This window comes from Puma concolor, chromosome C1, assembly GCF_028749965.1.
Source record: "Puma concolor isolate L17-30 chromosome C1, mPumCon1.1.hap2, whole genome shotgun sequence".
Classification (NCBI taxonomy): domain Eukaryota; kingdom Metazoa; phylum Chordata; class Mammalia; order Carnivora; family Felidae; genus Puma; species Puma concolor.
Window position 1 is genome coordinate 12,349,095 of NC_141674.1, and position 23,838 is coordinate 12,372,932.

Below are 23,838 nucleotides of genomic sequence, written 5' to 3' on the forward strand. Positions count from 1 at the left end.
GTCCAGGGCCAAAGGCCACTATGATTGCCTTTCATTCCTGCCTCCAAAGTTACCAAGCTACCCGGCGGTCTGATCTCAGGGGCCTGAAAGTATTATCCCTCGCATCCTACACGCTGGCTCCTGCCTCGATTGAACCCTTTGCCAGTCGCTCACTCACTCACTCAGTCACTTTCTTTTACCTTTTGTTGTGGACTCAGGCAAAAAGATGCTGCCTATCAGCCACTGACACTTTAGTCTGAATGAATGCCAGATGTGTTTCTAAACGCTGGTATTAACTGGGGGGAGGTGAAGGCACGGGTCTATTTCCAAAGGGAGAGACAGGGCCCCGAGCCAGAGGCTGGTCCGGCCCCCAGCACGGTGGTCCAGTGGCCAGGGGGAAGCCTCCACTTTCTGGATCTATTTCCCAACTAGGTTCATAAGCAGGTAGGGAGACTGGGGCTTCCTCCTGAGCCCTGACTCTTACCCAGAGGTGAGTTGGCCAGCAAGCCATTTTGTAGCCGAAAAAGTAAAGCGGTGACTGAAGCCAGCAGCCCAACAGCTCTCCTTGAGAACGTCCTTCCCAGACTCTTGGGTAAAAGAGCACCAGGCTTAGAGTCCCGCTGAGATCCGTGAACTGCTAGGAGTGCACCCACTGGGGACCCTGGGGAGCAGGTCCTGGTCCTCGCCCTGTCTCAGACTGGCAGCATGTCCAGAGAGAAGGGAGGAAGTTTCTATTCAGCACCTTTGGAGCCTGGCCGGGCAGGGTGTGTCCCCGCCATTATCTCTAGCAGGCTAGTGATCAGCCTCATTCTCTACAGATGAGGAAATCAAGGCTTAAGAGGGAACGTAACCCTCCCCCCACCCCCCAGGCCACAGAGCCGGTGCATGGTGGAGTCTGGATCCGAACCCAAGGCTCCTCTCCCCAGAGCCCTTGCTCCTGCTGTTTCAGGTGGCCGAATGCCCCCTTCTGGCCTCAGTTTCCCCACCTGACAAATGAGCCTTCCTACGCCCACATTCTAAGCTCTTCCTGGCCAGAGAGGGATTTAACCCTCACCACCCACCCCTTCCACAAGTGTTTGGCATGTGAAAATAATGACAACGCCGGTAATAGAATAACGCCAAGCTCCACACTAGAGCTCTACCCACGTCGTCCATTTAAGCCTCGCAAGAGCCATTTTCAGAAGCAACAAGTGAGGCACAGAGCAATGAAGTGACTTGTCCGCAGCCGCACAGCAAAGATGTGTGGTTGACCTAGGGCTGAAATCCAGTCCTGCTAATACACTCCATGCTCGTAAGAAAAAAGCCGGTGTTTCTCAGTTTCTCAAAATGCTTTGGGGTGTTTATACAAAAAATCCAGTTGTGAGGCCGCACCCCTAACCTGCGGCGTCAGACCTGGAGGCGGGGCCTGGGAATCTGCGTTTGCACCAGCTCCTCCAGCAGGGTAGAGAAGGTAGGGAATCCTCCAGCAGGGTAGAGAAGCTCCCCTCTAAACCGTATCATCTCGGAAAAGGCAGGAAAGGGGGTGAGAAGGAAGAGCGTGGAAAGTCGAGAAAGAGGCCCAGGTCATCTCCACCTCTCTGCCTTCCCCATCCCCCCAGTGCCCCGGTGCCCCGGCCAGGTGCCTGTTGGGACACGCTCCCTTAGAGAAACGAACTGCCTCCGTGCTGAGGGCGGAGCAACAGGTTCATATGCAAACGATGGCTTCCTCCTGGCCAATCCTGTGCTCCTAGCTCTGGGAAGGGGCTGGGCTTCCAGGACTGGAGCCAATGAGCTAGCACCCCGGGCTGGAGAGGCGGGGCCAAGGTCTTTTAAATCACACGCCAAGGGCTCTGGGAGGCAGTGTTGGCTTTGGTGGCTCAAGTCCGGGTCCAAGGCCAGCATGTCAATGAAGAGGATTGTGCGTGTGTCCCTGGAGCATCCCACCAGCGCCGTGTGTGTGGCTGGCGTGGAGACCCTCGTGGACATTTATGGGTAAGAGCCAGAGGCCTGGGGGTCTGCAGGCCCTTGGTGCTGAGCCCCTTGGGCTGGTCTGGTGCGCTGTACAGGGTTTCCTCGGGGCTCAGGCCTGGCTCGGCTTCCCTCCCCCAAGCCAGGGGAGTTGAGTGTGGGAGACTGCATGGGGGACAGAGAGGTTTGCAGTGTTTGAGCTCTGGTCCAAGGGCCTTTGAGGGTGCTGGGCACGTTGGAGGACCCTGCAGGCTGGATACATACAAATAGGAAGAGGTGTATTCCCCTTGTCCTGGTCCCCAGCCTAGGAGCTCTGCAAACAGCGAGTGTCATTTTTTAAGAAATCATTTATGCTTACGTAGCATTTCCTATGTGCCGAGCACTGTTTTAAGCTTGGCAATCTTCTCGAACTTTAACGCTCGAATCTAGCCTTCACGACACCCCATGAGCTACGTTTGTTACTAGCTTCTCATTTGACAGATGGGGAAACTACGGCACAGCGAGGGCGAGCCATTTGCTCAAGTCAAACAGTTACTAAGCGTCAACGCCAGGATTTAACACCCCCCTCCCCCCCACTCCCATGGTCAAGTGTCTTATGCTTTTAGCTGTCTGCCACTTGGAGAGGAAGGATCTGGTTTCCTCCAGCCATTCAGAGCCCACACGTTAGGCTCCTACTGTGTGCCATGGCCGTGTCCTTAGAGCCAGTGGCTGGAGGTGAGGCCCCACCTTCTCTCTCTCTCTCTCTCTCAGGCAGAAAAGGAGAGTTTGGGCAGGGTTTCAGGAGCTGGGTTCTGGGAACCCCCAGGGAGCTGGCTACTTAGCCTTTTAGGGAGTCTCCAGGGGTCCCAGCTCCAAGGCTGAGCTGGGGACACAGGTAGTCAGGGGGCTGGGAGGGGAGGAGGCAGAAGCGTGTCACTGTTCCCTTGTCTCAGGTCTCCCACCCCACCCTGCCCTGTGAGCCGTCGAGCAGTGCCCTTGGCTTCTACTCACTAGATGCCAGAAGCACACCTTGACTTGCGATGGCCAAAAATGTCTCCAGGCATTGCCAAACATGCCCGGTGTGTGTGGGGGGAACCGATCCCAGTTGAGGACCAGTATCCCAGAACAAGACTGTACGAATTGGAGCGGACTTAGTTGAAAGCAGAGACGGGGGTGGTCCTAGGACATTAGATGTAAAGGGGTGAGGGGCTGGTCAGGGGAGGGAACCAAGTCCGGAGCAGGCCCAGCACAGCTAGGTATCGGGAGCTGAAGCCTGGTTGAGTGTGGGTGGAGGGTGAGAATTAGGAAGGGGATTTGGAGGAGGGACAGCCACAGGGGCCGTGTCAGGAGTGACACGGGAGGATGGGCGTCCACGCTGCCTGGCGCCACCCCCTCCTCCAGCGCCATGTGCCCATGGGGGTGACTCACCTGTGTTGGCAGCCTCATGCCCATCGGGCAGACGTGCCCCCAGTTTGACCTGCTCCGTGAAGGCCAGGGCTGGCTCCTCCCCTGCAGGGCCTCCTTCAAGGAGGGGGGACGAATCAGGGCCAGGAGGCAAAGGCAGCAGTGTCTTGGGGTTCTGTGAATGGACGGGCCGTGTTGGGGTTCGGAGAGGAGGCTGTGGGGGGGATGGCCCCAGCGTGCGAGGCAGAGCCTCAGGCACCCTCAAAGGAAGGATTCTTGGGCCTCTGTGCCTGGGCCACCTTGGGGGACAGGCGGAGAGCTGTCAGTTCACTCGCTCACACATTCATCAAGTACTTCTTTGGCGTCTGGTGCGGGCCGGGCACGGGGACACAATACTGAGCAAGGAGGCACGGTCCCCGCTGTCTGAGAATCTGTCCCTTCAGAGTTCTTGCAGAGGCTGGACCGCTCCCGGACGGATTCCTGTCTTGCAGGGGGAGCAGGACCAGCTTAGCTCTACGTCCCTTCCGGCTTGGAAATGTCGTGACTCAGCCCTCCTGGGTGCCCGCACCGTGGGCCCACCAGGGAAGGGGCGGTGGGTGTGCTGGCTCAGCCCTGGCTCTGGGACCTAGCAGCTGTCTGACTTGGGGAGCATCACTTAACCTCTCTGTATCCTCCTCCGGAGGACGGAGACAATGTTGTCAGTGAAGATCCTTACAGACTGCTCCATAGCAGCCACTGCCCCAAGCGCTTTGTATATAGTAACATTCTCACGATTCTGCCAGGTGGATGCTCTATCATCACCCCCATTTCAGAGATGAGGAAACGGAGGCACAGAGAGGTTAAGTAACTTGCCCCGTGTCACACAGCCTGTGAGGAGCGGCCGGGCCAGGATGCAACCCAAACACTTAGGCCTTCACTTCAAGGGAGTGGGGAAATGGGATGAGATCGTGTGTGTAGAGCATGTTGGGGATGCCTGGCATGTGGGGGACACTCATTCATGGTAACTGCCACCGCTATCACCATCATCATTTTGAGGCTCTGTCCTGGCCCTTTGGACCGCCTCAAGTGTCCCCAGGCCTGCCATAGACAAGGGAGCCACCTCTGAACCAAACTGGGAGATGAGACAAGAGGAATGAACATAAACTGAGTGGTCAGGGCAGGCTTCCCGGAGGAAGGGTCCCAACCAGAGCCTTGAAGGATGAACACAGGCAAGACTCATTGGGGCACTCTGTGGCAATGGACAAAACTCTGTCTTCTTGCCTTCCATTGAGTTGGAGGTGGCCCAGACTTGATAAGGGGGCTTTGCTTTCCCGAGCAGAGTTTCACGGCGTGGGGGCGGGGGGAGGGCGGTGGGGAAAGGGAAGGAAGACTGACACATGGGTGTGGTGAGTCGTGCCCCGGGGATAAATGTGCAGCCAGGGTGGCAAACCGCTGCCCTAGTTGGACCAGCCAACAACTCGTGTCACCTCTGGCTCAGCAGAGGCAGTTCAATGGAGTGAAAAGGTAAAGGGCACCCTGGGGCCAGGTACCCCGAGTTTTCGTCCCAGCTCTGCCGCCCTTTGCGAAGTCACCTGGAGCAACTTTCTGCTCCTTCCTGGGCCTCAGTTTCCCCACATGTGCCCCGAAGAGGCTGGCACAGATCAGTGGGTTTCGAGCTCTACTCGTGGAGGCGTGTGAGCGCCCCCCCCTGGTTTGACAAAGCGGCTCTCCTCCTTCGACTGGCTCGTGTTAGGTGAGCGCGCCAACCTGCCCGGGCAGAGCCGGGTCCCGGGAGGCTGGTGCATCATCGACCCTCTTAACCATCTGGGCTTCGGGAAGAGGGTTCGTGTGGCCGCCATTCCCCAGGGGCGGCACGGACTTGGGACTAAGGAGGGGAGGTGGTCTTCTTGACCCTGGTGGTGGCGAGGCCGACGGAGGTGGGATCTGGGGACCCCGCTGAGCAGGGGGAGGCAGCTGGTGCCGCCACGAGAGCCTGAGCCGTCTGAGCCTTGGTCTCCTTCGCCCCCATGGGCCGTGTCGGTGGGGACCATGGCGGTCATCTTGTCAACCTGTTTCCAGCCCCAAAGACCTCTCCCAGCCGTTTCTCGGCTCTGCAGTGTCTGGTTTCGTTTTTGCAGAGGCCAAGGCTCCTGGGCCCATGAAAGGAGAGGATGGGCTTGGGTGTGCAGGGGAGGGGGGGGGGGCAGAGTCAGATGTGAGTCCTGGCTCTGTCACCTGCCAGCTGTGCGACGTTGGGCAGATCACCTGTCATCTCTGAGCCTGTTTCCTCATCTGTAAAGTGGGGATAATAGTACCGATGTTGTGTGCCTGTGGGGACTGCCTCTGTCACCATCTGTGTCCTCAGCATTGAAGGGGTGACACAGAGCCTCAAGGGAGACCTGACTTGACTCCCAGGAGGGGGTGGGCTCGCGCTGTGATTCCCACGACGCGTGGGGACACAGCCCACCCTTAGCCGTGGTTCTCAGACGTCACTGGGCATCGGCATGGCTTAAAGCACAGGTTCCAGGGCCCTGCCTACAGCATGTCTGGTTCTGGAATCTGCATTTCCAACGGGTGGGTCTGAGGTTGGCCACCGTGAGGCTGACCAGCTGTCCCGGTTTGCCCCAAACCTTCTAGACTTTAGCACTGGAAGTCCCGCGCCCCAGGAAGCACCCCGGTCCCGGGTCACCCTACAACGTTTTACCCACCATTCGCCACCTCCCAGGCTGGCAGTGCGGGCAGAGTCGTTGGGCCCTCGGGCTGGCCGGGACCACCGTGTGCGAGGAAAGGCCTTGGAATGTTCCGGGCATGGACGGCCTCGGCGGGGGTGAGCCCGAAGCCCCCAGGGCTGGGCTGGGGCACTGTCTAGAGCAGCGTGCTGGCAGCGCAGGGGGCCCGACCGGAGGAAGAACTCCGTCCGGGTGAGCCTCTGGCTTCTCCTCCTGTCCTCCGTGCGATGGGAAATCCAGACCCTCCCACGTCTGATGCAGGCTCTTCTCCCAGCAGCCACCCCCTTGATCGTCCTAACGGCTTCCCTGATGGGGCCTGAGCACTGGACCAGGAGTCTGGAGCCCTACCTTCTAGTCCCTTCTCTCTTGGGCCTCAGTTTCTCCGGAGTGAAGTGAGGCATTGGTCAGGCGTCCCCCACTTTCGCTGATCTTGGATGCACACTGACTCCCTTCATCTTCTCCGCTTTATAGATGGAGACGCTGAGGCAGGGGGAGGCCGAGCCTCTCCCTCACGGTCACACACCTGGCGAGTAGTGGGGCTGGGATTTGAACGTTCAGCAACTGCAGGCTTAGTCCCTCCTGATCAAGAACCTTCGCTGGCTCCTCGTTACAAAGGAATGAAATGAATGGAGCTCCTCACAGCCCGCACTTACCCTTGACCTCAAGGCTCCACCGGGAAAATGCCTTCCCCTGAGACACGTCTCCTCCTTGTCTTTGGTTCCCCTGCCTCCCTCCAGGAAGCTGTGCCCAGAACCACCCCCCACCCCCAGCCCACCCTCTCAAACTGCCTCCATTTGCCCATTTCCTGCTTCCTAATTTACTGTAAGAACCCCTTCCCCCGTCCTGGGTGGGCGGTTTTCCAAGCCCTTCCCATTATCGTGTCTGAGCTTTGCAATTGCCCATAAGGTCGACCAAGTCGGTGTCATTATCCCACTTTATAGGGAGGCGAGGTGATTTGTTCAGAGTCACTTGGCTTACACGCGACCCAGCCCGGTCTAGGACCTGACTCTTGACTCTGGTCCTGGCACCGCTGAGCTTCCAGCTTCTTCCCCCCGGGCCAGAAGGGATCTTCATCAGGGATCCCCTGGTGCCCCACCCAGGGAGGTGCAAGGGGGCTGGGCAGAGACACCCCAAGCCCAGGGCCTGGGGCCGGGGAGCTGGGTGGGGTTCCACACCAGAAGGACCATCAAAGGTGCTCAGCTCCAGCTCGTGGGCCCCTGGGGTCCAAACAGCAGCTGACGGGTAGAAGAATTTCCCTAAAGAGTTTACGGGCCTCCCGGGGAGCTGGAGGCGAGGCGCCGGGGGCTGTGGGGCTCAGGGTACATCCTGGGGTGGCCGAGTCCCTTCACACCCGGTCTGTCTCCATGTGTCTCCCGGTGGCTCTCCGTTTTTCTGGGTTTTTCCATATCTCTTTGTCTCTCTCTGTCTCTGTGTCCCTGTGCCTCTCTGTCCAGCTTCTCTATGTCCCATGACGGGCTGGCCCACACACCCGGGGGCATCACGGGGCAGAGGGCACCACCAGCCCCAGAAATTACAGGCTTTGGAACTATGGTTGTCAGATAAAACCCAGGATGCCTAGTTAAGTTTGAAACCCAGATAAGCAGTGAATATATTTTTTCTAGCATATCCCAAATATCGCACGGGCCATCCTCATACTAAAACAATTATTTGTTGCTCATCTGAAATTCCAGTCCACCTGGGTGTTCTCTGTTTTTATTTGCTCAACGTAGCTGCCCTGCCTGGGAGGAGGAGCGGGTGTGTCGGCTGGTGAGGACGCCTGGCAGGGTCACGCACTGGACCCGCCTGATGAAGAAGAGCTTGGGCTCGCCTTGTTTCTCTTTTTCTCAAAGAGCCACCTTGGGAAGTAGCCGGCTCCTGCCGGTAGAGGAGCAAAGAGGGCGCCTTGAGGCAGGTCTGCTCTCCTCCAAGCGGAGCGGGGCAAGGAAAGGGCCTGGAGTTGAACGGCCAGCTGTGCAACCTTGGGGAAGTCTCTTGCCCATCCTGAGCCTCCGTTCCCTCACATGTACGTGGGAGCAATCATCCCCTCCTCCCAGGGCCACGGTGGCGATTCAAATCCTGTTTGGAAAAGCCTAGCCGAGACCTGCCTTGGCAACCGTGCAGCCTCCGGGGCTACGATTATTGACGTTACTCCTGGGGAGGTGGTAGGTGAGGATATGCGCTCAGGAGCCGGAAGGCCTGGGCTGGGACCCCAGTCCGGCCATTTATTAGCTCCATGACCTGGGACAGGTTACTTAGCCTCAGTTTCCCCATCTGTCAAATGGGAGACAGTGATAGTACTCAGTCTCCTGGGTTTATTGAGAGGATTGTGTGGTGTCACGCACGTAAGAACCTTCCGCAGGGCCGGCTGTATAGCAAGAGCTCAACAAGGGTCAGCTACTGCTATCCCCCAGTGCCCCCATGTGCTGCTTCCTCCAGGAAGCACTCTGTCCCCTCTGGCTCACAGTGGCCTCTCCCTACCTGGGATCCCACTGACCAATGACTTCATGAGCCTGAGCCCCCTCTGGCTGCCCTGGGCAGTGCTGTCCTTAACTCCTTGGCGGGATCGAAGGTTCCGGGACGGTGCGGAGGGTAGTGAATGTACCCGCCACAGCCTGGCAATGCTTCGGAGCACAGTGGGCGCCCCCAGATCCCCCCATAGACAGTAAGAAGGTGAACGGATGATTTCGAACAGGACCGCCAGACTAGCTGGAGTGGGGGAAACACGTCCCAGGGCCGGACGACATAGGCTTTTTGACCCTCCTGCTTGACTGGATCTGGCCAAGTTTTCCCGGTGACCCTGCTGAGCCGTGGAAGAACTCGGGCTCTGTGTCGGAGCCCTGAGCGCAAAGCTGCCCATGCCGTTGGCTGCTGTGCGACCTTGGGCTTGATCTCTCTGAGCCTCGCTTTCTCATCTTTCCAGTAGAGATGATACTACCTGCTCACTTGGCCGACTTGTAAGAATACAAGGAGCTAGGCAACAAGGTTCTGCACGCAGCGGGCACTGCACAAAATTGGATGCCCTTCCCTGGAGAAGAGCCCAGGGGCATCTTCCTGCCTGCTAAAGAGGGCTGCAATGGACCGAGGGGAGGGAGACTAATCTTCTAAAAAGCCACGGTCTCAGAATTGCAGGGGGTCCGTTTGCAGGCTGGTGTCCGCTGAGCTCCCTGTGCCCAGCTCCGCACCGGGGAATTATAGAGCATTCAACTGGTCCTAACTTGCAAAGAGCTTGCAGTTTTGTTGGGAGGCAAAGAAGCTCCCGAGAGAAGTGTTAATGAACACAGAATGTGGGAATGTGTATGCACTCGTGTGGGGTCCAGGCTTCACTCCCAGGAACTTGCTGTGGGGATGTGAGGCCTGGGGTGGTCAGGGAAGGCTTCCCGGAGGAAGCAAGAGTTTGCTCCAGAGCTCAAGCATCTGAGCGAGTATTGCCCCCTCTGGCCCTTCCCATGGCTTCTTGTCTTTCCCAGGTCGGTACCTGAGGGCACAGAGATGTTCGAGGTCTACGGGACCCCCGGTGTGGACGTCTACATCTCTCCTAGTGTGGAGAGGGGCCGGGAGCGTGCAGACGCCAGACGGTGGCACTTTGATACGGGGTTGGAGATCATCGTGGTCATGAACTCGCCCAGCAATGACCTCAATGACAGTCATGTGAGCAGGTCCCCTGGGCTGGGGTGGGGGTGGGGCGCTGAGCTAGCTCCACAAGGGCCAGCACCCTCTGCTTACCCAGATGCCGGGGTAGCATGATGGGTAAGCACCCGGCCCTGGAACCAGGCAGCTCTGCAACTTACAGGCATAAGCTATGTGTCTCCTGGCAAGTCACATCAGCCCTCTGGGCCTCGGTTTCCCCATCTGTAAAATGGGAATGATCACCGCACCTTCCTCCTGGTGTTGGTCTGGGGCAGAACACGAGCCAACGTTGGTTTCCTTTCTTGTTTCCCGAGACCCCTGTGAAGGGAGATGTCCCAGCTTTTCTGGGTCGGGCCTCAGTTTCCCTACCTGCAGGCTGAGGGCTGAGTAGGTGATCTCTGTCCCTCTGGATGAAGGAGAGAGAGCAGAGATGGGAGGAGGATGCTGGCGCCTGGGGAGACCCCCTTCTCCAGGGTGCCTCATCTTTCCTAATCCGTTCTTTTCCTGACTCCGTTCCCTTTCTCAGAGACACGTAACCTCCCTTCGTCTCCTCTCGGCTCATTTAGCCACCAACGGCGAGTTCAACAAGCCCTGACTGTAGGCAGTGCTCTGGCTGGGGCAGGGGGCATTTACAAGATGGGAGAGGGACGCCTGGGAGGCTCAGTTGGTTAAGCATCTGACTCTTGATTTCGGCTCAGGTCACCATCTCCCGATTTGTGAGTCCGAGCCCTACTTCAGGCTCCTGACTAGCAGTGGGGAGCCTGCTTAGGATTCTCTCTCTCTGTGTCCCTCCTCCCCTCGCTCTCACTCTCTCTCTAAAATAAATAAACTTAAAAAAAATGAATAAGAGATGGGAGAAATGGGGTGGCCCTTGAGCTTGGCACAGCTGATGCCCCCATAAAGGGGTGACGAGAGACAGGTCTTGTGGCGTGGGAGGGGCAGGTTCCCACCCCATGTCAGGAGCAGTGTTTCAGGAAAGGATCCTTTTAAGACCATTGACACCACATACTGGGCACCATGACCTCATCCAGCCCTCACGACAGCTCAAAGAGGCGGGGTCTGATCCCCGTTTCACAGGTGGGGCCACCAAGGTTCAGAGTACCTCTGTCCGGGCCACATAGCCCATCAGTAAGAGAGTGAGTATTCGACACAGACCTGCCAGAAATTTCCCTTCATCACCCCCAAGTTTTTTCCCATTTGTGTATCGGAGACGAGCCTCTCCGCTGAGCGCTGTGACGCAGGTGGGCAGGACTCAAGGAACTCATTTTGCAGACGAGGAAACTGAGAACGAGGTGCAGCTTACCTGAAGGCGCCTGATCTAGTGAGGAGCAGAGTTGGTGAGGGTCAGGACAGAGGCCCTGGGGCAGGGCCAGAGGACCAGCCAGCCTGAGAGGGCGCCTAAGAGGGGCTGAGCTGGTGGGCTGTGTAGATGCAAAGGACAAGAGGGATCGAGGAGGGTCGGATTGTCCTGTCCTTCCCCTTCCTGCACCTTTGGCCCGGAGCCGGGTAATTGTATGGCTGAGGCCAGCATCGTTGCTCTGGCTTGACACATGGGGTCAGCAATTGCAGGATTTAGGGGCTCCCAGCACTGAGGGGTGAATGGCTTCTATAAGATGCTGAACCTTCTGGCTGAGCTCAGGGACCCACATCAGGAGGGAATGTGCAAGTGGAGGACTGTGGGTGAAGGGGCTTTGATCCATGGGCCTTGAATTGTGTCATCCTCAGCCATTGTCAGCCTGGCCTTTTAGCTACTGGGCCCTTGCTGCAGGCCAAGTGCTGTGCTGAGCACGTCACACGCCTTCCTTCCTTGATGGTCACACCCTGCAATCAACCCTCTGGGGTGGGAACTATCATTATCCCCACTTGACAGCAGGGGACATTGAGGCCCGAAGACAAGTGACTCTTCCGGGGATACTCACAAGTGGTGCTTCAGAATCTGAGCCCAGAGCCCTGCACCATCTCACACAATGCCGCCTGCCCGCTATTAATAATAGCTGGCATTTCTTGGGCACTACCTACGGGGCGAGTCTTGTACGTGTATTGTTTCTAAGCGGCACTACGATCGTCTGTGGTAGGGACCCGTATGGCCGTTGTTCTGCAGATGAAGAAACGAGACAGCTCAGGAAGGTGAAAGGCCTTGGCCAAGGTCACAGAACCCAGAGGGGCTGGGCTCAAGTCCAAGGCTGTCTGAATCCCACAGATAAGAGAGGATCCATAAACCCTGCCCAGTCAGACCTCCTCATTTTGCACATGGCAGGACATAGATCCAAAGGGGAGGAGGGGCCTGCCGAAAATCACACGGTAGTCATTGGTAGCACCGGGACCCAGGTCTCCAGGGACTCCCTCACAGACGGTTCCCATTTTACAGATGGGCCAACCAAGGCATGGAAGAATAAATGGCACAGAGAAGGCTAAAGGAAGAGCTGGGTTGGTGAACGCAACTTCGGGGCACAGAGGTTCCCGAGACTCCCTCTCTTCTTTGCTAGGTTCCCCAAGACCTGTCCTTTGGGGTGGGGCTGTTGGCTTCAGCTGGCTTGACTCCGGGCCCATTTCTCTACAGGTTCAGATTTCCTACCACTCCAGCCACGAACCCCTTCCCCTGGCCTATGCGGTGCTCTACCTCACCTGTGTTGGTAAGTTGGGGGCCATGCTGGGGCCTTGGCCAAGAGTGAGAATGGTTGGGAATGACATTGAGCGAGAGTCTTTTTATAAAAATAAACTCATTTTCTTTTAAAAATTAAGGGGCGCCTGGGTGGCTCAGTCGGTTGAGTGGCCGACTTCAGCTCAGGTCATGATCTCGCAGTCTGTGAGTTCGAGCCCCACGTCGGGCTCTGTGTTGACGGCTCAGCGCCTGGAGGCTGTTTCAGATACTATGTCTCCCTCTCTCTGACCCTTCCCCGTTCATGCTCTGTCTCTCTCTGTCTCAAAAAATAAATAAAAACGTTAAAAAAATAAATAAAAATTAAAATACAACAGGTACATTTAGAAAACGCAAATGGTACAAAAGAGTATATATTGAAAGGTAAACCTCCTTCCCTCCAACCTAAGGCTTCTAATTCCCAAGCCTAGAATCCTTCCAGAGATCTGCTGTGCTCACGCAAGTGGATGCACACATATCTGTACATTCCCCCTTTTGTAAGCAAAGGGAGGCATACTGTGAATATGGAACTGGACTTTGCTTTTTCCACCTTAAATTTTTTTGTGCTGATTATCCACAGATTGATATATAAATTCCATACAAGAGAACTCATTTTGATGAATGCATTAAAGGCTCTAGAGGCAAAGATGAGTACCACGAATGAATAGATGGGGAATTTCAACAGAGAGAGAAAAACTATAAAAAGGAGTCAAATGGAAATGCTAGAACTAAAACTCATGGTAACAGAGATTAAAAAATTGTTTTTGGTGAGTTCGTTGGTAGACTTGACACAGCTGAAGAGAGAATCAGTGAACTTGAAGATAGGGCAACAAAAATTACTTAAACTGAAACAAAAAGAGAGGGGAAAGAAGAGTGTAACAAACAAAACATTAGAACAGATGTAAGAGCCCTGGAACAGTATCAAACAATCTAAACTCAGTTAGGTGCCCATTAAAATTCCAACATGACTTTTTTTTTAATGTTTATTTCTGAGAGAGAGAGAGAGAGAATGAGCAGGGAAAGGGCAGAGAGAGGGGGAGACACAGAATCCGAAGCAGGCTCCAGGCTCTGAGCTGTCAGCACAGAGCCCGACGCGGGGCTCGAACCCACGAACCCCGAGATCATGACCTGAGCCAAAGTTGGATGCTTAACCATCTGAGCCACCCAGGTGCCCCCAAATTCCAACATGACTTTTTCATAGATCTTCATAGAGCTGATCCTAAAAGGCATAGGAACGAGCAAAGGGCAAGAGTGGCCAAGACGTTTTTGAGAAAGAACAAGGTGGAGGTATTCATGGTACCAGATATCAGGACTTTGTTCAAGCCATAGTACTTGAGGTGGTATGAAATTGATGCAGGGTTAAATGCAAACCAGTGGGACAGAGGAGCACTTGGACACAGAGCCGTGTTCAGATGGTGATCACATGTGAATAAAATGGACATGAAGCCCTACTTCACACCATACTCAAAAATAAATTTCAGATGGAATGAAAATCCTAAAATGAAAATCAAGATTGTAAAGCTTTTAGAAGAGAATATCTTTCCAACCTCAGGGTAGGCAAGGTGTTTTTTTAACAAGACAAAACAAAGGCACAGATCATAAGGGAGAAGATTGATACATTAGACTCTATTAAAATTGAAAACTTGTATATAACAGAGGACAAGTAAAAAGTCAAACTATGGTGGCGCCTGGCTGGCTCAGTCCGTAGAGAATGAGACTCTTTTTTTTTTTTTTTTTTTAATTTTTTTTAAATTTTTTTTTTTCAACGTTTATTTATTTTTGGGACAGAGAGAGACAGAGCATGAATGGGCGAGGGGCAGAGAGAGAGGGAGACACAGAATTGGAAACAGGCTCCAGGCTCTGAGCCATCAGCCCAGAGCCTGACGCGGGGCTCGAACTCACAGACCATGAGATCGTGACCTGGTTGAATTCAGACGCTTAACCGACTGCGCCACCCAGGCGCCCCGAGAATGAGACTCTTGATCTTGGGGTCATGAGTTCAAGCCCCACATTGGGCTTAAACTTACTTAAAAAAAAAAGAAAAAAAAAAAGAAATCAAATTCTGGACCAAGAGAAGAAATTTGCAAAGCATCGGTGCATATAGATTACGGAGAACTCCAATCCCTAAGAAAAAGAAAGACAACCTGATGGAAACAGGCAAAAAAATATGAACAAGCAATTCGCAGAAGAGAAAGCTTCAGTGATCAGAACCCAGATGGAAAGATGCTTAACTCAGTGTTGCCAAGGATATGGAACCAGGGAGCTCCTTGAGGGTGGGTGGGAGTTGGTGTGGGTCCAAGTCCCTGCAGAGCACTTTGCAAGAAAGTTGAAAATGCTCTGTCTGCAGGAGGTGCTGTTAGAAGCAGAATGTGCCTTGTAAATTTGGGGGGTTTACGCTGGGACTAGGGCTTGTCAATTTTGGTAGAGGCCGCCAAGCTGCTCTCCAAACAGACCATCTCACCTCACACAGCTGCCAACAGCATGTGAGATTGCCTTCGCCAACACTGCATTGTCAGCCTTTTCCATTTTGCCCGGGCTGAGAAGTTAGTTACCCTGTTTGGCTTTAGTTTGCCTTCCTTTAGTTAGGACTGAGGTTGGGTATCTCCCTGCCGCTCCCTCCCCAAACCCACACCCTTATCCCCTGGAAAATATACACACACAAAAGTGCATAAAGCTCTGGGTGTGTGTGGGGGGGGGGCGGGGTGGATGCATGTGCACGCGTGCACGTGTGTAGCTGGCGAATAATTACAGAGCAAACACTTGAACAACCATCACCCTGGTCAAGAACTAGAACATGACTGGCACTCCGAAGTCCCCAAATCTGATTATAACTCCCTCCTTCCCCTGGAGCTAACCACTATCTTGTGATAAGTATTTCCATGTTTTTCTTTATGGTTTTCTCACTTGGATATGCATATATAAGGAATATAGTCTATTTTTGCGTCTTTGAGTTTTCCGTGGATGGAACCATATTGAACATATTCTTTGGGGTTGGGCTTCTTTCGCCTCCACTATGTTTATGAGATTCACCCACCTGTTGCATGGTGAGTGGGTATCTTTTTGCATATTTAAAAATCATTTCGAGTTTTCCTTCTCTTTCTCTCCTTCGAATGCTCCATTTGTGCTATAAGATCTCCCTGCTTTCTAGGGAGAAACATTGAGAATGTGGGATGGGGGCTGGGATTGGGGAGTATATGATAAAGCTGAGGTTCAGAGAGGCCACAGAGCCAGTAGGTGCCAGAGCCCGGATTCACATCTTCATCATCTAACACCAACGACCAGGTTCACTGCCCCATCCCCAGCTTCATAGAGACCAAGAATGTCCAGGAGAACCTGGGCTCAGTATAGGGTGGGCCCCAGACAGTGAGGGCTGTATGGATGCAGAAGAGGGAGGAGTCGGGGAAGGCTTCCCAGAGGGGGGCAGCCTTTGACCTGGCCCTTTCCTCTTACCCTCCTTCTTCCCCAAGGCCTCATTCCCCAGCTCAAGGAAAGGGGCTTCATTCAGATGCTTCTACCTCTGGACAGTGTCTTCTTAGAAATGACTTTCTTTGCCCAGTTCCAGATGGGTCCTGAGATTGAGGCTGAGAAACAGAGGCCACAGACCTGTGCTGGACTCCTGGGCACCCCCTAGTAACTTAATCTCCGCGCTCCCCTTGCAGACATCGCTCTGGATTGTGACCTGAACTGTGAGGGCAGACAGAACAGGGGCTTCGTGGACAAGGTAGGGCATCTCGATCTGGGCCCAGAAAGGGGCCTGGAGTTTGGAGTTGACCCAGGTTGGGTTAAGAGGGGTGAGGTCATGACAGGTATCCCCCTTGCCTCCCTGCTGCTGCCGAGGTCACGGGAGCCAAATGGGAGCCAGGCATGACTGGGGATCTTCTTTTCCCAGGAGAACAAAAATGTTACCGAGAATTATCAAGTTATAAAGATGCCCAGGCCTGGGCTGGGCCTCGCTTTGTGGCAAAAAGTCCTTTGGGAATTTGAATCCAGGTCAGGGGTCAGCAAACTTTTTCTGCAACATGAGATACTAAATATTTTAGGCATTGCAAAGGGTCTCTGTTGCAACTATTCGATTCTGTAATTGTAGTGTCAAAGAGCTATAGTTAACATCGAACAAACGGATGTGACTGTTCCAATAAAGCTTTATTTACAAAAACAGGCAGTGGGCCAGCTGGGACCCACGGGCCATAGCGTGCCAGCCTTCTGATCTAGGTGAGAAGGGAACTCTGCCAAGAATGAAACTGTTCAAGGACTTGGGGCTGGACTGTGGTGGCACTCAATGCCTTGGGAGGTCAAAGCAGGAGGTCCAGGTGGGCCGTATCAGCAAGGAAGCCCATGTGAGCTAGGCTCTAAAGCAATGCAAGAGGGAGGGCATTCCGGGTGGAGGGAATGGTGGGAGCCAAGGCCTGGAGCCAGGAATGGATCTGTCATCAGGAGGTTGCCTGTTGAGGAAGGGGACGTTGGCTGGGGACACATCACAGTTGGCCATGAAAGACCAATGCGTGGTTTGGACTTGGGGCTGTGGGCAGTAGGGAGCCATTGCCACATCAGGTGCAGGAAGCGCTTCAGTGAGAGTGGACCTACCCTCACAGGGAGGGTGAAGAGGAAGAGGTGGGGTTAGGAGTTGCGGGGCGGGGGCTCAGGTCCGGTCTGAGCCCCATCACCAGCTATGCTTTGCTATGGACAGCGGCAGTGGGTCTGGGGGCCCAGTGGCTATGGAGCCATCTTGCTGGTGAACTGTGACAAGGATGATGCGAACTGTTACAACCAGGACAACTGTGACCAGCACGTGCACTGCCTGCAAGGTGAGAGGGAGCCCAGGGTCACCGCTCCGCCTCCCCGCCGGGATTCCCGCCTGTGGCAGGTCTGAAGCTTCCCGACCCCAAGGCCTGCCTCCCCGCCGGACGTCTATCCCTGGCCTGCATTTTAGGACATCCCGAGTTCCAAGTCTGTCCCACGCTGCGTGCCACAGCCCCGTGAGGAAGGCCTCGGCGATTGTCTGGGGTGTGGGCCAGGTGCCTTACACATGGGTGCACACAGCCTCTCTGAAAGTGGATGCATCCGTCCCTCGTTTCAGAGAGGGGAGCGCTGAGGCTCAGGGAGGGAGGGGCCTGTCTGTGCCAGCAGGGAGTGACGGGCTGGGGCACTGAGATCAGAACCCTCCCCTGCACCCGGCCAGGTGGCCTGCCCGCCCCACACCTTCTCACCTGTCACGTGCCAGGCACTGGGCTGGCCCCTCTGCACTTTCTAGAGTTCCGGGCAGGTGAGGAAACGGAGGCGCCTTCATGGTTTCCAGTGTTTTCGCAGGGTGGGCGGAGCTGGGGCTCGGACACCCGGGTCCTGGCACCCTCTGCCCTTAGGGGGCGCGGTGGGCAGGAGGAGAAGACAGAGTGTCACAGGCCCCCTGAGCTGCTGCCCCTGTTTGGCTCCACAGACCTGGAAGACATGTCAGTCATGGTCCTGCGGACCCAAGGCCCCGCCGCCCTCTTCGACGACCACAGACTTATCCTCCACACTTCCAGCTATGATGCCAAGTGGGCCCGGGTCTTCCACACCTGCGGTGAGTTCATGCCCATCCCCCACACCCCCACTGCTGGGGAGAGGGGCCTCAGTTTCCCCACCGTGGGCCGGAGGGCAGCCCCTGCTCTGGCTTCCAGCCTGCCTTGGGGGTCAGAGGAAGCACAGTCAGGTGTGGGAACTTCAAAGCAGGTCCGCTGGGGCCCCCGGGCAGCTGTGGCCCAAGGCCATTTGATTGGATGGATCAATTTAAAAAATGTATTTCAAGCACGTTCAGAAATTTTTATTACCCAAACTTCAAACATACACAAAAGTAGAGAGAATAGTAATGGACCCCCACAGGCCAACCACTCAGATTCGACAATTACCGCTGTCTTGCCTCTCTCGCTCCGTTGATCCTGTTTGCTCAAGTGTTTTGTTTTGTTTTATTTTATTATTTTTCATGTTTATTCATTTTTTGAGAGATAGAGACAGAACGTGAACGGGGAGGGGCAGAGAGAGAGAGGGAGACACAGAATCAGAAGCAGGCTCCAGGCTCCGAGTTGTTAGCACAGAGCCTGGTACAGGGCTTGAACCCACGAACTGTGAGATCATGACCTGAGCTGAAGTCGGATGCTTAACCGACTGAGCCACCCAGGTGCCCCAATGTTTGTTTTATTTTTGAGAGAGAGAGAGAGCGAGCAGGGGAGGGGCGGAGAGAGAGGGAGATGCAGAATCCAAAGCAGGCTTCAGGCTCTGAGCTGTCAGCATGGAGCCTGAGGCGGGGCTCGAACCCATGAACCGTGAGATCGTGACCTGAGCTGAAGTTAACTGACTGAGCCGCCCAAGCATCCCTATTTGTTTATTTGAGAGAGAGAGAGAGAGAGAGAGAGAGAGCATGAGCAGGGGAGAGGGGCAGAGGGGGAGAGAGAGAGAGACAGAGTGCAAGTGGGGGAGGGGCAGAGAGAGAGGGAGACACAGAATCTGAAACGGGCTCCAGGCTCTGAGCTGTCAGCACAGAGCCCGATGCGGGGCTTGAACTCAAGGACCGCGAGATCATGACCTGAGCCAAAGTCAGACGCTCAACCGACTGAGCCACCCAGGTGCCCCTGCTGAAGTATTTTAAAGCCACTCCTAGACACTATGGCTAGTGCCCCTGCATAATTCAGCGTGCATCTCCCCCCCCCCCCCAAAAAATGGCTTTCTTCACACAGCCACGATGCTCTTATCACACATACGAGCAAGGACATAAAATATCTTTTAAAGATGCACACGCATGCAAGTAATAAAATGCTCATTGTTAACAAGATCAAACACTATAGAAGTATATGTGGCTAAAGAAATGAGAGTTCCCTGGGGCGCCTGGGTGACTCAGTAGGTTGAGCTCCCGTCCGACTTTGGCTCGGGTTATGATCTCACGGTTTGTGAGTTTGAGCCCCGCGGCAGGCTCTGTGCGGACAGCTCGGAGCCTGGAGCCCGCTTCGGATTCTGTGTCTCCCTCTCTCTCTGCCCCTCCCCTGCTCTCTCTCTCTCTCTCTCTCTCTCTCTCTCTCTCTCTCTCAAAAATAAATATTAAAAATTTTTAAATAAGAATGAGAGTTCCCTATCCTCACCCCTAAACCTGACTCTTAACACGTGTTCATCGTTAACAATGTGCTCTGTGTTTTTCGTCACTTGTCTCTGTGCGTGGCGTGCACGTCTTCTGCTTTCCCAGTGGTTTCTCCCACGGAATCATATACCCGACACCCCTTTCTGTATTTATCCGGCTCCTCCTCGTTCTTGTCCACAGCTGCGTGGTATTCCAAAGCATGGATGTGCCATAACACATCCAGTGCCCTGAACATCCCGTTGTTGGCAGTGTTCTGATTTTGCAACAGTACAGGCGCCTCGAGGGCATGGGCCTTGCTCCCGGTTTGCTCCTGAGTCTAGAACCGTGCCCTGTCGGTGCCGAGGAGGTGCCCTGTAAATATTTGTTCAATGACCGGATAAAGAACCAGCGGACCCCCTTGTACGTGTATCTGTACGTACAGATTTCCATCAACTCCTGGCCACGGGGTTGCTCGCTTAGGAGTAGACGGGACTTTGTGAGATGTTGCCAGATCGTCCTGCGGAAGGTCTGAACAGCCATCTCAGAGAGGAACGGCCTCTCCCCGGGCCGTGCCCACACTGGGTATCGAGCCCCTGTCGCTCCTTTGCCGGCGGGAGGGCAGAGGTGGGGGCTGCGGTCTGGCTTGAGGCTCTTTGGGGAGGTTGGCGCGGCGGCTTCTTCTTGCACCCCCGGCGCTCTGCGGGCCCACCTGGGAGTCACGGCCATCCCTTCCGTCCCCGCCCAGGTCCCGAGGACTCGTGCGAGGCCTACAGGCACGTGCTGGGCCAGAACAAGGTGTCGTACGAGGTGCCCCACTTCCACGGTGACGAGGAGCGCTTCTTCGTGGAGGGGCTCTCCTTCCCTGACGCCAGCTTCACGGGGCTCGTGTCCTTCCACGTCACCCTGCTGGACGACTCCAACGAGGTAGGGGTGGCCGATGGGGGGGAGGGGGGACCAGGGCTCCGTCCTGGGGGGGAGGGGCTCCGCTGGCATGAAGGGTCCCAGACCTCTCCACCACCCTGCGGTGCCTCTCTAGAAACTAAGAGGTGCCAGCGGCTTGCCCAGGGTCCACGTGGTCCTTGACTCAGCCAGGCCTGTGGATTCCGAGGCCGGCGCTCTTCCCCTTCTGCTCCTCCCCCTCTGTAGGATTTCTCCGAGTCCCCGATCTTCACTGACACCGTGGTGTTCCGTGTGGCACCCTGGATTATGACGCCCAGCACCCTGCCGCCCCTAGAGGTTTACGTGTGCCGGTGAGTGTGTGTGTGGGGGGGGGGGTGGGGACAGCAGGTGTCCTTCTGACCCCGGAGGCCCCTCTGGTCTCCAGACGTGGCTGTGTCCTGAGCCCCTCTCCCTGGGCTTGTCTGCAGCGTGAGGAACAACACGTGTTTTGTGGACGCCGTGGCGGAGCTGGCCAGGAAGGCTGGCTGCAAGCTGACCATCTGCCCGCAGAACGAGAACCGCAATGACCGCTGGATCCAGGTACCATGGACAGCGTCTTGGAGGGCGAGGCTGGCGCATCCCAAGCGGGGGTGGGAGGAGGTCACTTACAAATTCTTAGAAGGACCTGGGGGCTGTGAGTGTCCTCCCCAGGGCACTCCTTTTTCTCCTGCTAGACCTAGAGCTCTCTCCTTCTCTCCAGAACTTTCCGGAGACCCAGGCACACCCTGACACTAGATTGAACTCCCATTCGCCCACAGGATGTGGGCTAGGCACGGGGCTGGCGCTGAAGGGGATGGCGGGGGGTGTGGGACACACTCCCTGCCCTCAGCAGCCTGGTCCTGTGGTTCCCCACGGGAGGCACCTCTGTACCCCTAGGGACATTTGGCAGCATCCGGGCAACTGTGGGGCTGTCACACCCAGGGTGGAGGTGCTACTGGCTTCTAGTGGGTGGAGCTCAGAGATGCTGCTAAGCATCCTGCAGGGAATACACAAGAAGGAATGATCCGGCCTCGAGTGTCAATTGTGCCGCGGCTGAGAAGCCCTGATGTGGTGAATTATTACAACAAAGCCCCCGCTCCCGTAGCTGAAGGTGCAGTGGGGATGGGGGTGGGGTGGGGGGGTGGGGCAGGGTCGGCAAAGTGCCAGAGGGTTTGGGGGATGGTGGCATCATCTCTGTCTGGGGGATGGGTAAAGACCTCCCGGAGGAGGGACACCTGGGCAGGACCGGATGGACAATGAGTGCTGCCGTTTATCAAGCGCTTATGGGGGGGTCATGCGTGGTATCCTTTTTACCTTCTCGACACCTCCCTGCTGTCACCCACCTGAGGAGCCCTCGGAGGGCAAATGCCCAGAGCCACAGAGCTGGTAAGGGCTGTGCCGGGGTCCCGCGATGCTGTTCCTTGCAGAGGATCAGCATGTGCAAGGGCCCAGAGAGGGGAGGCACGAGAAAGAATGTCTTGCACTCTTGTTGGCCAGGGCCAAGGTCCTGTGAAGGGAGGCGCTGAAGCTGGAGACCCTGAATGCCAAGCTCAGAAGCTTTCATGGCTGGAGGGTCCTCCAGTGAGGTGGAAGCTCGGGGCAGGAGTCTGGAGCAAGATGGGCTGGGTTTGGAGCCTGGCTGTGCCACTGACTAGCTGTGTGCCCTTGGACAAAAATTAGACCTCTCTGGTCCTCGCTTTCCTCATCTGTCACATGGGTAACAATAGTGCCTCTGTGCAGGTGTATGATGAGGATTCCTGGAATTAATATTTATAAGGAGCTTAGAGCAGGGCCAGGCACGTACCAGTGAGCTTCTCATCGGAGATAGAGTTCATCGGTGCTGAGCCACCTTTGCCTCCAGGACCAGAGGGCTTAGGATTGAACTGGGTTGAATGTTGAGCGATCTGAGGAGGCATATCTCTACCTCCTTGGGTCCCCTCAGCCCTGTCCAGCTGCCAGCCCTTCCTTCACGACCACATGTGGAGGCCAGAGGTGCTGGCTGATGTCCAGTGACTTATTTGTCCAAGTCGGGCCACCCTGAGCCCCTCTCTGTGTCCACTCTGCCCCGATCTGGCACAGGGACACCCCCAGGGTCACATCCACCTTCTCATTCACTCCCTCCTGTCTTGCTGTGTGACCGGAGCAAAAGCGTGCCCTCTCTGAGCCTCCAGCCCCTCCTCCAGCCAGCAGGCATCATACACCCCTACCCTCCTCACCCTGAAGGGCAAGGCAGGCCTGAGACGAAGGACCCACATGAACAGTCTTCTCCAAGGTTCTCAGTGCCAAATGAGTGCGGATTGTCCACACGGCGTCTCTCTCGTTCGCAGGACGAGATGGAACTGGGCTATGTTCAGGCGCCACACAAGACCTTCCCGGTGGTCTTTGACTCCCCCAGGAACGGAGAGCTACAGGACTTCCCTTACAAAAGGATCCTGGTGAGTGTCCAGACCGCAGGCTGCTGCCCGGCTCTGAGGGCCGAGGGACATTACCCGAGGGCCACACTGGGGTGTAGGGCGTAGGGTCTAGGGGGCTGCACTGGGAACCACGTTCTTTAGGGACAGGAGTGACCAGAAAAAAATACGAGAGATGCCCAGTTACATTTGAATTTCAGATAAGCAATGAGTAACCTTTTGGTGTAAGCATGTACCAAGCATCGCACGGGACCTAGTTATACTAAAAGTGTATTTGTTTATCGGAAATTCAAATGTAACTGGGCATCCCGTATTTTTATTTCCTAAATCCGGCGGCCCTAGGTAAGGGGGCGGGGGCGGGCAGTGCCGCTGTTAAGAACACAGGCTCTGCAATCAGAACAACCCGGCTCGGTTACTCATATGCATGTGACTTTTCATGAGTCACCTCCCCGCGCCGAGCCTCAGTTTCTTCATCAGCAAAAATGATCTTATAGCCCTGGCCTCACAGGTTTCCCAACATAGGACCCTGCGCACGTGTGAAATATTGAACAGGTCAGGGGGCGCCTGGGTGGCTCCGTCGGTTGAGCGTCCGACTTTGGCCCAGGTCATGATCTTGCAGTTCGTGAGTTCGAGCCCCGTGTCGGGCTCCGTGCTGACAGCTCAGAGCCTGGAGCCTGCTTCCGATTCTGTGTCTCCCTCTCCCTCTGTCCCTCCCCAGCTCATGCTCTGTCTCTCTAGCTCTCAAAAATAAATAAAAACATTAAAAAAATATATTGAATAGGTCAGACTGAGTCTTAGACTCAGTATTTCCATCTGAAGAATGGGCAGCCACTTCCTGCCCCATCCTCAAGGAGCTCAGAGCCCAGCAAGGTGGTTCAAGCTCTTTCTGGTGACCCCCACCGCTAGCCTGACTCTGTTCCCCTCACCAGGGTCCAGATTTCGGCTATGTGACGCGGGAACCACAAGACAGCTCTGTGAGTGGCCTGGACTCCTTCGGGAACCTGGAGGTCAGCCCCCCAGTGGTGGCCAATGGGAAAGAGTACCCCCTGGGGCGGATCCTCATCGGGGGCAACCTGCCTGGGTGAGAGAGGAGCAGGGAGAGGTGTTCCTGGGGTGGAGGGCGGCGACGGTGGCTGGGGTGGT

The 23,838-nt window shown here is 55.5% G+C and overlaps 1 protein-coding gene across 1 annotated transcript in view; it reads left to right on the forward strand.

Annotated features, from left to right (window-relative positions):
• Nucleotides 1-1,826: 1,826 nt before the first annotated feature.
• PADI3 (peptidyl arginine deiminase 3) overlaps nucleotides 1,827-23,838 on the forward strand; it is a 31,642-nt gene continuing 9,630 nt past the window's right edge. Inside the window, exons 1-11 of the mRNA XM_086715815.1 lie at nucleotides 1,827-1,950; nucleotides 9,485-9,665; nucleotides 12,205-12,277; nucleotides 15,942-16,003; nucleotides 16,970-17,087; nucleotides 17,717-17,842; nucleotides 20,112-20,290; nucleotides 20,513-20,616; nucleotides 20,734-20,845; nucleotides 22,612-22,719; nucleotides 23,625-23,776. Of these exons, the coding sequence (XP_086571941.1) occupies nucleotides 1,859-1,950; nucleotides 9,485-9,665; nucleotides 12,205-12,277; nucleotides 15,942-16,003; nucleotides 16,970-17,087; nucleotides 17,717-17,842; nucleotides 20,112-20,290; nucleotides 20,513-20,616; nucleotides 20,734-20,845; nucleotides 22,612-22,719; nucleotides 23,625-23,776 (1,307 nt within the window). The 5' untranslated portion in view covers nucleotides 1,827-1,858. The remainder of the gene's footprint in view (nucleotides 1,951-9,484; nucleotides 9,666-12,204; nucleotides 12,278-15,941; nucleotides 16,004-16,969; nucleotides 17,088-17,716; nucleotides 17,843-20,111; nucleotides 20,291-20,512; nucleotides 20,617-20,733; nucleotides 20,846-22,611; nucleotides 22,720-23,624; nucleotides 23,777-23,838) is intronic.